The sequence below is a fragment of the Panicum virgatum genome, chromosome 2N, assembly GCF_016808335.1.
Source record: "Panicum virgatum strain AP13 chromosome 2N, P.virgatum_v5, whole genome shotgun sequence".
Lineage (NCBI taxonomy): Eukaryota > Viridiplantae > Streptophyta > Magnoliopsida > Poales > Poaceae > Panicum > Panicum virgatum.
Window position 1 is genome coordinate 61,545,520 of NC_053146.1, and position 15,746 is coordinate 61,561,265.

Sequence of the window (15,746 nt, forward strand, 5' to 3'; positions counted from 1 at the left end):
GGACCAGCGCCTGGTGGAGCAGAACCCGGTGGCCCAGAACTAGGAGCCGGTGGGCCAGAACCAACATCAGGGCCATATGTGGAGTAACACATCATATTGGGCACGCCAAGCTTCATCTTCGGCAGTGGAGAAGACCTGCTCACATATGTGTAGTTCATGTTGTGCCCCGTAAACCTCCTCACGGCCTCAAGAAGGGCAGGGGTGGGACAGCCTCTTGTGACATTCCTCATACCACTATTCCCCATGCCAAAAACACCCCGAAGAGAATTTCCATGAAGCATATCTGCTATTAACCGCCTTGGCCATGCGTGATAGTATGATCTCCCGGTGCAGGCTGTACGCCCCATAGAGTTCGCAGCACCCATGGCAACTGTAAAATAAATCAAACGATCAAGTTAGTGCAAACTGTATGAAGCTTGCAAATCCAAACTACATTTGTAATAGACAAGCAAAAAACTCCACAACAATATTCACATGCCTTCTACTATATTTCCACATATAAATCTGTCTAATTTCAGTTTATTGTAAAGCTCAAATCCTATCATTCTACTTTTCTCCTCTACTGATAAAGCTCTATCAAGATGTAGATCCCAGTCAGTAAGTTTATCAAAGGCCTAGTTCAATAGTACAGGCTCTGTATAGCTCTCATTTGCAGCTTCCAAAACTAGCAAAACTCTAGTTCACTTATTGATAGGTATCAAGTATCGAAGCGCACTTTTCTACCAGAGTGACCAACACGAAATGGAACATAAAATCAGCAGCAGCTTTAGGGGCGCTCGCAGACCGCTGACGGAGCGCAGTGGAATCGGGATTACCTGCAGACTCGAAAGACGGTTGGGATTCATCTCCCGTGGGATGATTGGGGCGCCTACTCAGCGTGGTCGGGGCGCCGGCGACTGTGCGGCGTGGTCGGGGCACTGCCGCACACCTTGGCCCCGCCTGATAGTATGATCTCCCTGTGCAGGCTGTAGCCCAAAAGAGCTTGCCGCACCCATGACAGCTGTAAAATAAATCAAACGATCAGGTTAGTGCAAACTGTATGAATTGCAAATCCCAACTACAGTTGTAAAGCTTGTTGCTACCATATCTTGTTTTTAGAAAAAGGATTATGAATCCAGCCTCTACATCTGTGGGTGTACACAGCTAATTATTACAAAGTTTACATAGAAAGAAGAGCACAACCCGTCTCTAAAATAGATAAAAAAATAACTGCAAACGATAATTTTGCTTCCACCCTCTCTTGACTAGCTCTATAGTAATGATCTCTATGTTTTTGCTCATCTCGGAGAGTGCGTTCTTAGCGTGCTCGTCACGCTGCAGCTGCGCCCAAAACCGGAACCAGTAAATTCCCCTAAAGATAACTTGCACCATATCTTTATCCTATTTGCCCCAGCTCTGAAGTCAAGCCTTGATCAAACACCTTGTGTGGGCAAATATGGCATTGGTCTTGACATGATGTTTTCAACTAGGGTATTTATGATGTTTGACATGATGTTTTTAACCTTATCATCATGAATCATTGAGTTTGACGTTATTATTTTCTCCCTGGCAGTAACCGAATCCTGGGGCCTAGATGACACCCACACTACCCCCCTTGCGAAACTAGCTCCCAACCTGTAGCCTGGTAGTGCTTCGCCAAAAAGCTACTCATAACAAAGAAAGAAGAATATATAGTATTGTATTGCATGAAGTGGATGAAAAAAAAACAAATTGTAACAGACCCTCTTGAATTGAACACATGAAATTCATATGACCATATTTTGAAGCGATCGCTGAACTATAACCAAAGACAAAACTTTTGGGAAAAATTAAGGAATAAAAGTCACCGCTATCAAAGATGAAAAATGAGAGCGGATGACAAAGCAAAGGTGTGGAACAGTAAACAAAACTGCTGCATCAACAGCCTTGTTTGTGGGTACCAAACCAAATTATTTCGCCACAGTAATATGAATCAGAGAACAGCCAAACAGAGCCACACAAATAATATGCATCATTCAAATTCTTAAATAGACCCAGATTATTTTGCCATAGTAATATGCATCAGGGAGTAGCCAAACAGAGCCACATAAATAATATGCATCATTCAAATTCTTAAATAGACTCAAATGAAGACCAGCAAAGCATCTAATAACCACTACTACAAAAACTGATTAACAGTGACCTTTTATTTGGAGCTATGAGGAGGGCATAGAAAAAAAACTACATCTGTTAATGCCCAGCATTAACAGAGGCGGTCATGTCTTATTAACTGAGGCGGTTAAAGAAACAGCCTCGCACAATCGTGACCGCTCTGTTAATACCACTATTTTTAGAGGCGGGCACATTCCAAAAAACCGCCTCAGTTAATGGGCCGAGCCCAATAAAAAAACCCTAACCCAACCCACTCCAAACAATCTCTCTCTCCCCTAACTCCTTTCTGCTCACTCTCCTTCTCTCCCTCACTGTAAGGAAAATAGCCCCATTAGGCCATTATTTTGTGATTTTGATGATTGAGTAACAACGCAATCAATGTGACTAATAAGTTTGTTAAGTGGACATTAATAGATCCCAGGGATGAAGTAAAAAGGCCAAGTAAAGGCAAACACGAAGAAAGAACTCAAAGAAAAAAATAAAATGGATGAGTTCTGCATTTTCAGTAGGCACCGGATGAACTGACGCCTAGGCACCGGAGTATCCGGTCGGCACCAGATAAACCGACGCAATAGCGTCAGTGCAATTTTGGTGCACTAAAGGAGGCCACGTGGAAGGCCCAGTTGCACCGGATGATCCGACGGTGTCAAAAAGGAGCGTCGGAGTAATCACTGGAGGAATGATCAGAGAGCATGTCAAGCGCATTGAAGAGAAGCCTTCAGCACCGGATGATCCGAAGGTGCACCGGAGCAACGCGTCGGAGTAATGACGTCAGCAGTCTACTGAAGAATCCTTCAGCACCGGATGATCCGACGCGCACTGGATGAACCGACGCCTCGTCATTAGTTTATCCGGTGCCTCCTGTGTCACGTGTCATAACGCCCAACGGCTACCTCAGGGCTCAGCCTGACCGGATGAACCTCAGCCACCCTGTCGGTCTATCCGACGCCGCGCAGAAGGTTGGGTAACGGCTCCCAACGGCTCTCTTCACTTGGTGGCCTATATATATGCCATCCCCCGGCCATTTTGTAGTTGCTGGAGTTCAAGAACATCAAACCCACACCTAAAAATATCTCCAAGCCATCCAAGAGCTTAGTGATCATATCTTTAGCCCTTAGCACATACTTGAGAGTGTTAGTGCTAGGTTAGCTCTTAGTGAGTGAGAAAGCAAGGCCTTGAGCCTTTGTGATGTGATTCTTTGTTGAACCAAGAAGATATCTTGGTGCGCCGGCCCCTTGGAGCTTGGTGGCTCGCCGACACGTCATCGACCCTCCGACTTGGTGTGGAGCGGCGACGACAACCTTTGTGCGGGGGACATGGAGACCCCCATCCTTTGTGGAGAAGCTTCTTAGTGGAACCCGGGATCAAGGTGACCGTAGTTGAGTCCGCGGAAGAGACTTGATTTTCGAGAAGCGATACTCTTAGTGAGTGCTTCAACAATGTGGATGTAGGTGTGCCTTTGTGGCTAATCGAACCACGGGATAAACACCCGCGTCAAGAGTTTGCTTCATTCTATCCCGCTCTTTAAGCTTTCGCATTTCATACTAGCAATTCTTGTTTGTTTTTACTTTCATAGAGTAGTTTCTTGATAGGAAAGACTATAGATTGCTAAACTCTTTTGGGATAGGGGTTTCACACTAGAACAACATTAGTTGCACATATAGATATCATGTTTTAGTTTAAGTTTTGTGCAAACTAGTTAGAGCCATAGGTTAAGGTTTTAAGTTGCCTAATTCATTCCCTCCCCCTCTTAGGCTAGAGCACTGCCCGATCACTTTCACTGACGCGGTGGAACGACGGCGTTCGAGGGGCGGCCGCGCGGCGGGCGGCCGGATCCGACAGCGCCAGGCCCTGATCCTGCGGCCACGGGCGGACGGCATTGGAGAGGCGGCCGCGCGGCAGCGGGCAGCCAGATCCGGCGGCAGTGGGCGGACGGCGGCCGTCGGCGCGGGCAAACGTTAGCAGATTTTTCCTTTTTAATTTTTTTATTCCATCTACTTAGGCGGGCATGTAAACTGCCTCAGATAATATACGATTAACTGTGACGTTATCTCTGAGGCGGTTGAAAAAACCGCCTCAGTATAGATTTGTGTAGTAGTAAACTAAGCATTTGTAACTAAACCTCTAACTACTCTAACCTTTTATAGGAACTAAGACCTAAACTAATTAAACTAAATAGTTAGAGAATCTGCATCATCATCTCTTCCCGACTCTTGAGTGCTTGAATGGCTTCTTTTACATCCCGAGCCTCGTTTGCCTCAGCAAAAATAAGGTCAGCGGCCATCTCCTTCCTCAAGTTGTCAATATCCGCCTGTAATTGGCATCCAAAGAAGTTTGTTCACCGAATTTGTTATACAATAATATGTTCCAGTAAAGAAACAAATTCAGAAGACAAGCCTGTGTAAACTTTCGTACAAGTCTTGAATCACTCCAAAGTTCCATGCATTAGTCTGATACACAATATGTCATTTCCAAATCACTTTTGCTATTATGTAAATTCTGGGGCAAAAATTCAATCATCATGCAACATCATAAACTACCATCCACGAGATTCTTGAAATTAAAGTTCAGTGAGTAATATGGAAAGCTCAACGATGTATCATTCAGAAAAAAACACAACAAGGTGAACTGATATCTTCAGCTGCCTATGTGTTACCTTTGATGATGGATTTTTATTCGACGATCCATTATCACCATCTCAATTGATATCTTCAGCTGCCTCAAGATGAAAGACCAAATCCTTTTCATGTGCAACCTCATTATTGTTATCCATTATGGGGGCGGTGGCTGTAAGGTGAATAGTGTCCACATTCAAAATTTCATATCAGCTTTGCAACATTAGAAATGAGAAAAGGTGTAATGAAGCCCAGCTACCTGATCTGTTCATTCCCAATAGTTATCACAAAATTTCAAACGATTAATTGTTTCTTCATAGCCGGTTCTTTTCAATTAAAGTTTATCTTAAAGAAAGCTTTTGCAATCAATGTTGTCATGAGACATGCTACAATACCCAAAGAAATGACAAGAAGGGGGGGGGGGGGGGGGACAGCATCGAAGTAAATTCATTTTTTTTCCATTCCAGTAATACGATCCCAACCAAAAAAAAACAATGAACATCACACAACCTACCTGCAAAGTAATCTTGTCGTATACTACACTAGTTTAAGTTTCTACATGTGTCATGCCACTTTTAAAATCAGGAAGGGTAGGGAATACATACACAGATGTCCTTGAAGTGCTGCCGCCCTCCCTCCAGTCGACCTCAGGGAAATGCGATGCCGGTGCTAACAGAAGTGGATGCAACCAAGAGAGCAGACGAAGAGCGTCTTCAGGGAGGGTCTGAAACCCGTGACAGAGAGGTGGAGCCGCCGCCGTTGCCCACAAAATCGGATCAGGCTCAGCAAGAAGGACCACTGGAGACAAATGGTGAGGGAGAATTGACAAGGGAGTTCAAACTCCACCGCTACCTGGCTGGAGATCACAGAGTTGGAGACAGAGCTGCCGTCGTCCGTTCGCCTGCGCTCGGCATGGCGAGGAGAAATCGCGAGGGGATGGCGAATGGCGAGGAACAAAACCGTAAGGGAAAGAGGAAGCCGTTGTGCTGCCAACGTTGAGTCGTGGGTACGGGGAGGATGCACAGGGCAGCCGCCGGTGACGAACGAGAAAGGGAAGACACAAGATAACAGATTATTCCGGTTCAGCCCGGGCCACAAAATGCCGAGGTTAGTCTGAATCGCTCTTATGATTATTTTGCAGGTGTTTAACAGTCTGAATCGGTTCACTTGCCCTCGTCAATCTAGTATCAGGTTGTGCTAGGGTCAATCTAGATGCTTTAAATTAAGACCGAGCTACAGCTGCGACAGCAGAACACTCACCTGCACATGAGGGTTGACTGACTACTATTCCGAGACGGCGACTCGTGCTGTTGTCCTCAGAGCAGAGCAGAGGCGTCACGGCTGCCTGCGACGCGAGGGCCGGACCGACCGGTGCGGCGTCCCACGGGGTCGCGACGCGGCCGGGGGCCGTCAAGCGGCGACGGTCGCCGAGGAGAAAACCCAACGGCGGGGAGGGCACGTGCGCCCTCGCCCCGGGTCTGGAACATCCGCCGACCGTGGCGGCTCACGGTCAGCGAAGCAGCCTCGTTTAATTTTTTTTTTCCACCCCCGGCTGCGACTGCGACCAGCACGACGCGGCTGTTAGATTCTTGATGTACTCCAGTCGCTCGCTACATTTTTATTTACCCATCATATGTTTTTTATTCTATACGAAATCTAACTAACATTGACCAAGACCTTGTTTAGTTGAACCCGTAAACTTTTTGAAATAAAATCTTTCCACATTTAAAATATTAAATATTGACTAATTAAAAAACTAATTACAGAATTTATCTGTAAACTACGAGACGAATCTAATGAGTCTAATTAATCTATCATTAGAGCATATGTACTGTAGCAATTTAGTGCCTAATCATAGTCTAATTAGACTCATTAGATTCGTCTCGCAATTTACAAACAAACTATGCAATTAATTTTTTATTTCATCTAGATTTAATACTTATGTATATAAGATTCTCTTTCGATGTGATATATTTGGAATTTTGAATTTTACAACTAAACAAGGGCCAAATCTTTGTTCGATTGCCAGCAGCAGCACCAACCGGCTTCTTTCAGTTTATTTCCTCTCATACAAAATACTATTGAATCAGCTGAAATCAGTCGACTTCTAGATCATCCGAAGAAAGTGAATATAGCAACAACTATACTACCCAACAGATGTTAACACATGCTTCGTATGAATTCAATGAAACAAATTTAGTATTATAAATGTTATTATTTCTTTCTATAAATTTGGTCAAAGTTTACCATATTTAACTTAGAACAAACTTAATACGATATGTAAATGAAAATAAAGAGAGTAACAGTGATTCAATTTTGCAGAACTCAATGACTCATCAATGCCACTTTACATGTCATGTAAATAAAATTTTTCATATAAATCCGCCACCGCCGCTGTAATAACAAAAAAAAGGGGGAAATAAAAGCTAATCTACATCAAACGGCATATATTATCAACAATCAGAAAGGCCAAAAAAAAAAAGAAGAGGCGTCATGTCATGGTTTCAGTATTTGCTCCTGCTATTCTACCTCCCATGCAGCTGCGTCATCGACACGGTGCCTATGGAATGGCTCTGCTCGTTCTCGCTCGACTTGCCGGACTCGAGCTCGCGGCCGCGGAGCATCAGGGTGGGCGGCCGCGGGTTGGGGAGGCTCGAGCTATCGCTGCTCAGCATGATAATTACAGTGGGGATGTCGGGACGCTCGTCGGCGTGATCCTGCACGCATAGCAGCGCGATGTGGATGCATCTCAGGACCTGCCGGACTGAGCACGATGCTCGTATCAGCGGATCGATCAGCTCCGTAGCCTTGTCTTCGTTCCACTGTCGCCATGCCTGAGAGAAAAATGGTAGCGAAGTCAGGCATCAAGCACAGAAATAGAATGTCATGCCTGTTCGGTAATGGAATGTGAGCCCCCTAAAAAATATGGTTATTGGACAGGCGATGCACTTACATATCCTGCGATGTTCAGGGAGTCATGACGATAGTGGAAGCTCACAGCCCTCTTTCCTGTGATGATCTCCAAGATCAGGACTCCGAAGCTGTAGACGTCGGACTTCACTGAGAAAATGCCTTCCATCGCGTATTCAGGAGACATGTAGCCACTGCAAAAACAAGATTCAAGTTGTCATAATTAGGTGGCAATGGTGTGGTTACTGTTCTGGTCTATTGAGTTGTGCATACAATGTGCCGACGACACGATTCGTATTGAATTGGTTCTGGTCACCGCCAAAAATCCTTGCCATCCCAAAATCTGATATCTTGGGGTTCATATCTGCGTCCAGGAGGATGTTGCTGGCCTTGAGATCACGGTGGACAACACGTAGCCTTGAGTCCCGGTGGAGATATAGCAGCCCTCTAGCGATGCCTTCAATTATATCAAACCGTTTACTCCAGTCTAGAAGCCCTTGCTTTTCAGGATCTGTCCATCCACAGTCATCACAATTTAATCAGCACATTTGTTGTTCAGATGGGCAATTGAGATACATGGAAAGTGGGGGGAATACGTACTGAACAGGAATGCATCTAGACTTTTGTTAGGCATGTACTCATACACCAAGATCTTCTCTTCATTCTGTATGCAGCATCCTAGTAGTCTTACAAGATTGCGGTGCTGCAACTTTGCAATAAGTATGACCTCATTCTTGAATTCTTCAAGGCCTTGACCTGAATTCCTACAAAGCCTCTTCACGGCTACTTCTTCTCCCCCAGGTAATGTTCCCTGCAGTGGTTCATGATATTCATTATAATTACAGCAATCATTAACACAAAGGTCACTTCTATCTGTGGGAGTTAACATACCATATAGACAGGACCAAATCCTCCTTCTCCAAGCTTGTTGGAGTCACTAAAATTGCTTGTAGCAGCTTTTATGCGGTCCAGGGAGTATACTTTGAGTTCATGGCTTTTTCCATCCTCCACTTCATCATCAAAACGAATAGACTGTGAGATATCTAGCATGGCACTATTCTGCTGGGACCAGGTAGATGACTGCCTTGACCTCCAACTTCTATGCACTGCATCTGCTCAAAAATGATAGTTAACGTCATGCATGCCACTAAGAATTTATATTGAAACTGTCTGCTCACACCTTTTTAGCGAGTTTTTACAACAGCATTAAATGTTTTAATTTTCTAACCTCTGCAAGGCCTGACTAATCGCATATCTAACTATGACACTTGGCCAGAACAGTGACTGATAGTCACCACTTGAAAACTTCATTCTAAAAAGATCATTATCGTAACAAAATGAAGCTTTTTCTATGCTGAATTTTGATGAACCTACGAGCGAAAGATACGATCTGTGTGACCTTGGCTAGAGAATACCTCATATAACTGACAATGTCAAAAAAAAAATTCCATAGAGCAATCACATAGCAAAATTCATGGATTCATCATGATTAATAATAGATTAATAGTCATGAAGGAGATGGCTTGATCCCAAGTCCAAGTCCCAACCACTAGTTTGTTTTATGGTTCACTAAAGCCTCTAATATCTTTGGTGGAAACCATCCAACATGTCTGAACACAATGGTTTATCCTTTATTAGCACAATCATAAGTGTTCCACCCAAAATTTGATTAATTTTCGACATTCAAAATATTTGTAGATGAACAGTAGTGAGCGCCCATAGGGATTTCTCCACATGAATGATATGTAAAATGGAACCTTACCTTTAATATTTCTGCCACGCTTCCACCACAGAACAAGGCAAGCTAACAAAACAAAAAGAACCACGGCAGATATTATCGTGGCTATTCTCCAAACGGCGTGATGTACTCCTGCTTATCAAGGACAGAAAAAACTGGCATAAACATAAAATTTTAAAGTGTTGAATATAGAAAGAGTAAAATACACGAGCAGTTCTTAAACTTGTCCTGCGGTGTCATCTAAGGTCCCTAAACTCTTAAGACACATCTAAGTCTCTAAACTTGTTAAGTGTGCCACTTGAAGTCAAAAACACCATAATCAGCACAAACTTACCAATGTGGCAAACAAACATCACCTCATGTGGCATTACACGATAGTAGGCAATGACCATGAGGATGTAGTAGAGGCTGGGGATCTCTCTCAGGCTTCAAGCTAGAATGCCACATGTGTAAATTGTAATTACTTGCCAGTTGGGTTGATTTAGTCCTAAAGTGACACACTTAACAAATTTTGGGACCTAGGTGTATATTTTAATAGTATAGGGACCTATACGACACCATGAGACCAGTTTAAAGACAGCAGTGCATTTTTTTAAGGGTCATCATCATTACTTACGTAACTCAGAAGCAGGAAGCTTCAGGTTTAGGGTATATGCCCCAGTCGGCAACTCATGGAGGTCAATTAGTTTGTCACCCCAGACTAGACACCCTGTTGTAGTTGTGTGAACATAGGCACCACATGAGCAGTTGTTCAAGCAGGCATTTTTGCACCCTGTCTCATCCGCCACTGTAGACATCCAATATGAGAAATCAGGCCACTTTATATTTCCAATAGGAAGAAATCCATCCCCAGGTTGGTTGACCTGGCAACCGAGAGGTGGGTTCCTGGTGCAGCCTTCACTCCAGTTTCCTGCATTCCACTGGTCCCACAACTTCGGCTGAAAACCTATTGATATAAATCAAAATTTTAAAGTCAGACTGTAGTTGATATTTAGTTTGCAAGCATGTAGGAAAAAAAATTAGGTGTCAAGATGAAAAGACTCCATGTATTCCTGTACTAGGGTTTCTAACTGAAGTTGTATACTAAATTGTTCTGAATGATTAGGGAACAAAAATGAAAGCAAATGCGTCAAGGACCCCTTTTAAATGAACAATTTTTAAAAGGTAGGAATATGTAGCTATATCAATATGGTGTTATATAAGAACCTTTCAATTGAGAAAAAAACTAATGTTTTGATGCAGGAAATTAGCATGAACCAATGCAATTTTTGCAGGACAGCTAGATAATTCACATGTTCCACTTCAAGCTCTAATTCCCCACACCATCAAAATTGGAAACTGCAAACCTATTTTGGTTGCAGGGCACCTTAATATATTATCCAAAAAATATATTTGTAGTCTAAATATTTTTCGAAGACAAACCTTTCAGGCAGGTGCATTTTGCCTTGCCATCTTGCCCCACGGTACATTTCGCATTTGGACCACATGCAGCATAGTATTCGCACACATTTGATGGTTGCAACCAGACAGTCTCCCACTCTTGTGATGACTTCTTAACCATGTAGCAGATGTCTGTGCCATTTGGCAGAACAACAAACCTCTGCAGAGATGTGTTGGTTGCAGTGTATGTGTAGTGTAGTCCTAAGTCTCGATCATTTGACATTGAGTACCCACTCAGGTAGAGTGGCCTCCATGGAATCCCAATAAAATTCACCCCATTCCATTGTCCTGATCTGATAAAGGATTCAAATCAAGTTATGCTATATCATGCAAAGATATATTCAAGTAGCTACGCTGCTATTAGAAGCTACTGCCTGTGCTGGGCAAGTGCCACGTCATTTCTCTTCCCAGCTTCTGTTATTTTCGATGGCAGCTATCATTTCGGTATCAATCAGGCTATTCAACACAAAGGTATCAGGGCTTCATGTGGAAACTTGGCACTAATAGCTACCATGATAACTTCCTTCTTTCAGATTTGTCCAAATGCCCTTCTAATAACATGTAAGAACAACAGTATTTCAAATCTATGGAACTTGAGCTACAGTATAGCACAGGTACAATCCTGACCAAAAGTGGGGGAGGGGGTGGCAAACTCACAACTCTATCAAGAAACTGTGGTTTGACGTTTTCAAATGACTAACCAATCAGGACTGATTAGCCAGTCCTCACCAGCAACGAACTACAAGTGAGAGGTAACATTTCTCCAAAGAAAATATACTTGTTTGCGATTGAGAAGTTCGTGGGTTCCTGAAGTAACACCGCATCTAGACGCTCATCTAGGTAGCACTGCTTCTTTCCGATGCACCGCATGGATTTTGCACCGCATGGTTTGAACAATTCAGTCAACAATGGTATGGATATGTGTGTTTTTAAAAGCACTGGAATCAAACGTGTCAAATTTGCTGTGGCAATTCAGGGATCCAGAAACTTTGTAATGGCAGATTGAAGTTTTCCTTCTCCAAACGGCTAGTTTCAATCCTTTCCGTGCTCTTATTATATAATAAAACAAAGCTAAGAAAGAAATCTTTGGTACGAGTATCACCCATGAAAGGGAGATGCTCGAAATTCCCTACCACCAACTGGGAATAGCCAACAGCTGGAGGTGCTTGCCAGTTGCCACAGACCGAAGCAACTAGCACGGGGGATTATAGCAACAAAAAATACAAGCAAACTAGGCTACTGACCAATCTTTACTACCTGAATTTGAACAGTTTTTTTAGGAAATTTGAACAAAAATTCCTAAACAAAGATCATGGGTTGCCCCCGAGCATGAACCACAACGAAGGCATATCCTAATAAATCCAGAAGTTCCAGAGTCAGACGGTGACAGAACACAACCACCAACAGCTAGTACAGTACTGCAGTGAGCTAACAACTCTGAGCTAGTCGATGGCCTAATTGTAAGTTGTTGCCCAAATCAAATTTAGTAATGATTCTCCAGGGAGCCCGAGTAGCCACTAGCCAGTACAGCCCCAAAAAAGAAGGGTGAGAACTAAGAATTATTCTGAGAAGTAAGGGAGAAAGAAGCGGACCTCCAATAGATGTCATTGCCGTCTCTCCAGATGTATGCCTGGCCGGAGCCTGCCGGGTCGAGGCCGAGCGCGTAGCGCCCCGGCGCCGGGTCCGTGTCGCTGGCCCACGACGTGAACAGCATCCGCTCATTGGAGCCCGCCCAGCCGGGCGGCCCCGGCGCCCGCACGGCGATTTGCATCCCGGACAGGATGGTGTCCGTCGGGTGCCAGAAGCTGTCCCACGACAGCGTCCCGTCGTCGCTGCGCACCTGGAGGCTGCCGGAGTCCTCGATAGACGCGTAGTAGCCCCCGCGCGGCGCGGCCCGCGAGGTGTTGGAGGACCAGAGCAGCGGCGGCGCGGCCGTCCCGTTGGCCGCCGTGCCGTCGAGGACCTGGAGCTCGCCGGTGTCCGTGAGCGCGAGCGACGGCGCCGCCGAGGTGGCGGGCGCGGCGCGGTTGGCGACCCAGACGACGGTCCTCGGCGCGATGCCGCGGTACCAGATGCCGAGGTAGAGGCGGGAGGGCTGCTTGGGGTCCGGCGGGAAGAAGCCCACCTCGAACACCCCCTCCGGCGTGGACACCAGCGTCTCCGGCGCCGACAGCGACTTCCCCTGCTGCAGCGTGTCCGCCGCCTCCGCCGCCACGCAGCACAGCCACGCGAGGAGCAGGATGAGGAGCCGAGGAGAGGAGGCCATGGAGGGGAAACGGAACACTCCTCCTCCGCCCCCTACCTCCAGAGCACCAACCACTCCACTCTCGGAGAGGGAAAGCGAGCGAGGAGAGAGAAAGACTGTGCCTTTAATGGTGAGAAGGGAAGGGCGTGGTGGATTTGTTTACTGGGGGCGTGTCGCTGCAGGTGGGAGTGACACTGAATTAATTAGTGCGGTTAAGCATGTGGCTTTGCTTTCGGTTTAGCTTCAGTGCGAGGCGTGGCAGTGAGCGAGACTGTGATAGCGAGAGACCGCCAGAGCTGGGCGTCGAGAGTATTGTTAGCGGCCAGGCCAGGCCGCCAGGGCGGAAAGGGCGGCCAGGCCAGGCCGCCAGGGCGGAAAGGGCGGCCAGCTCGCGCGCGCTCCGGCGAGGCGAGCTCGATCGGGGCGTCGGCCGGCGAGTGGCCCGGCGCGTCGGTTGATGCGGACCGGCGGTGGGAATGGAATGTGGTTCGAATGAAGAAACGCTTTGATGGATTGGAGAACTGGCCTGCCCGGCTGTGATCGTGTACTGAATTGATGCTTTTAATGGCAAGAACGATGGGGCCTTGTGTCCTCACTCTTCACGTTTTTTTTTGGGGGGGGGGCACAGTATTTGGCCATGGAAAGAGTGTGCAAAATGTGAAATATTTGGCCAGGAAAGAGTGCAAGCAAAACTGTCGAGTCTCGGAAGCAACAAGAAACATACTGCCAGGTTCGCTGCCTCTGCCTGAATGTGCTCGGTCGATGCGACATTCTGCTTGCACTACCTACCACTCAACATTCATGTACAGTGTACGCTGCTGCCTGTTCCTGGGAGCACGAGCAAGGACGACATCGTACAGTATATCCAAAGACCGCCGACACGGGAGATTTGATGATGGTAATGATCGTGACTCTGGTTACTCACGTCTCTGCATCGTGCAGTGTAATCGCGGCCAAGAACTGCAGCCAGCCGTATTCGAGAAAAAAAAAAGGAACTGCAGCCAGCCAAATGCCCAGATGAGTCATCGAAACCTCAAGACGGTGTAGCAGCATGATTTTTGTCGCTGGAGCCGATCCATCGGCGGACTGGGCGACGACCCAATCCACCGTCGGCATGGGCTGTGAAGAGACGAGCAGCGGCGCGAGCGGCGCGAGCGGCTTGAGCACTTTATTAATTTTCGAGATGTTTCATAGGATGGATGGATGGATGGAAAGAGAGAAGAAACTTGCGGCAGCAGAAGAAAATGGCGACTCGATCATTTGGTTGGTCGGCAGCAGAAGAAAATGGCGACTCGATCATTTGGTCGTCCCATTTCGTCTGGGTTGAGAATGACAAGCACAACGCGAGGAGAGCTGCCGTTAGTCGTTGGTCTAAGGATTGAAAATGACGACGGCTCTAGCTATTGCTGTCCAGCGACAGCCCAAGTTTTTCCTTTTTCTTTTTTTCTAGCGGCAACGGTAGAAAAGTCCTAAACGCACATGTAGTGCAGCAGCGTGCAGACCTTGAAAATGAATCAATTAATCATCTGTTTTTCGACTGCTCTATGGCAAGATATGTGTGGAGTTTGGTTGCATATGTGGTGGGTGCAGACTCCAGACCTTGCTCTTTTGATCAATTTTGGGTTTGGGCGAAACGGTTTCTTCCTCTAGGAGGAAAATTTTTATATGTTGGGCTAGCAGCGATCTGCTGGGCCTTGTGGAGAATGAGAAATACAATTCATTTTGATAAAAAAAGTTGTTCGATCTCCTACTGAGATCATTTGCTTAGCTTCCTCGTTCATTTTTTATTGGGCAGAGTTGCAGATGGAAGAAGATAAAGCGAAGTTGGAGGCTGGTGCTGAAGCTCTCGAGAAGGCCGCGTTATCATTCCATCCGCAAGAGGCGCAAGCAGAAGATGCCGGGGTGGTCTTGCTTCACTGATGGCCTGGCTGTCTCTCTTTTTCCCAGCTTGTCAGCGGTGGTGTGTTTGGTTCCTGTCTGGAAATCGCTCTGGAGTTTTTTTTTTTTTTTGGCTTCTGTTCGCTGGTCCTTGTTGCTGGATTGGCAGTACTTTGAACTGCGAGGTGTTACTCTTGGCGAGTATGTTGCTACTTAAGTGGAAAACTCTGTAATTTCGTTGCTCTAAGTAATGAAATTCGGGCATGGACCCATGTTGGAAAAAGTGCAGCAGCGTGCAGGAGAAGATGCGTCTCAATTCTGAAATATCCAGCCGCCCGTGCCACCTCAGCCGCGTCATCTTGGACGGCGATCTACGGGCAACGAGTGTGGAGGAGGATGAAGCAAGAGGGGTGGACGACGGGTTGCAGAGTGGGAGACAGATTCAGAGAAAGGAGACCGGATGGCCAGCAGCGAACGTAAACATTGGGCACTGAGGTCGAACGATGCCAATTGCCAAAGGTCGAAGCAGCGGGGGCGCCGCGTCGTGTTCAAGAAGGGAGAAGGGGTGGATGCGATGCGCCGCACAGATGGTGTGACGCGCCATTACTTGTATGTTGTGGCACGCGAGAATTTGCACACGTGAAAGCCATCATGTTTTTGATAAGTGGATGGCACAGGCAGGCATACGGAACCCATGTTTTAAGGGCCGGCCCTGACGTGCAGGAACATGACCTCAAACACAACAAAGTGGTCTTTGGCTTCTCTGAACAGCGCAAAAGGGGGTAGTGGT

At 46.2% G+C, this 15,746-nt stretch overlaps 1 protein-coding gene and 1 long non-coding RNA gene across 3 annotated transcripts; both read right to left on the minus strand.

Moving 5' to 3' along the window:
* Positions 1–4,146: 4,146 nt before the first annotated feature.
* Positions 4,147–6,162, minus strand: LOC120661630. Its single transcript, XR_005669984.1, has 3 exons — positions 5,598–6,162; positions 5,351–5,469; positions 4,147–4,917 (listed from the first exon to the last, which is right to left on the minus strand). It is a non-coding gene; the product is annotated as an uncharacterized LOC120661630 (long non-coding RNA).
* Positions 6,163–7,036: 874 nt separating this feature from the next.
* LOC120661623 (G-type lectin S-receptor-like serine/threonine-protein kinase B120) lies at positions 7,037–13,357 on the minus strand. 2 transcript variants are annotated; one of them, XM_039940526.1, is made up of 9 exons: positions 12,426–13,357; positions 10,816–11,126; positions 10,010–10,339; positions 9,418–9,525; positions 8,547–8,767; positions 8,256–8,466; positions 7,929–8,166; positions 7,699–7,849; positions 7,037–7,579 (listed from the first exon to the last, which is right to left on the minus strand). In XM_039940526.1, the coding sequence occupies exons 1-9, from the start codon at positions 13,097–13,099 to the stop codon at positions 7,271–7,273; spliced, it is 2,553 nt and encodes an 850-aa protein (XP_039796460.1). In that variant the 5' UTR covers positions 13,100–13,357; the 3' UTR covers positions 7,037–7,270. The 2 variants fall into 2 exon arrangements, with proteins under 2 accessions (XP_039796460.1, XP_039796461.1); XM_039940527.1 differs by having other exon boundaries at positions 7,075–7,579; positions 8,547–8,761; positions 12,426–13,226.
* Positions 13,358–15,746: the final 2,389 nt, after the last annotated feature.

Bases quoted from the DNA above. Each gene is read 5' to 3' on its own strand.
- LOC120661623 (XM_039940526.1), bottom strand. From the start codon at position 13,099: ATGGCCTCCTCTCCTCGGCTCCTCATCCTGCTCCTCGCGTGGCTGTGC. The intron at 10,340-10,815 runs GTTTGTCTTCGA...TTATATCAATAG, and splicing joins AAAATGCACCTGCCTGAAAG to GTTTTCAGCCGAAGTTGTGG. The intron at 8,167-8,255 runs GTACGTATTCCC...GTGGATGGACAG, and splicing joins TCTAGATGCATTCCTGTTCA to ATCCTGAAAAGCAAGGGCTT.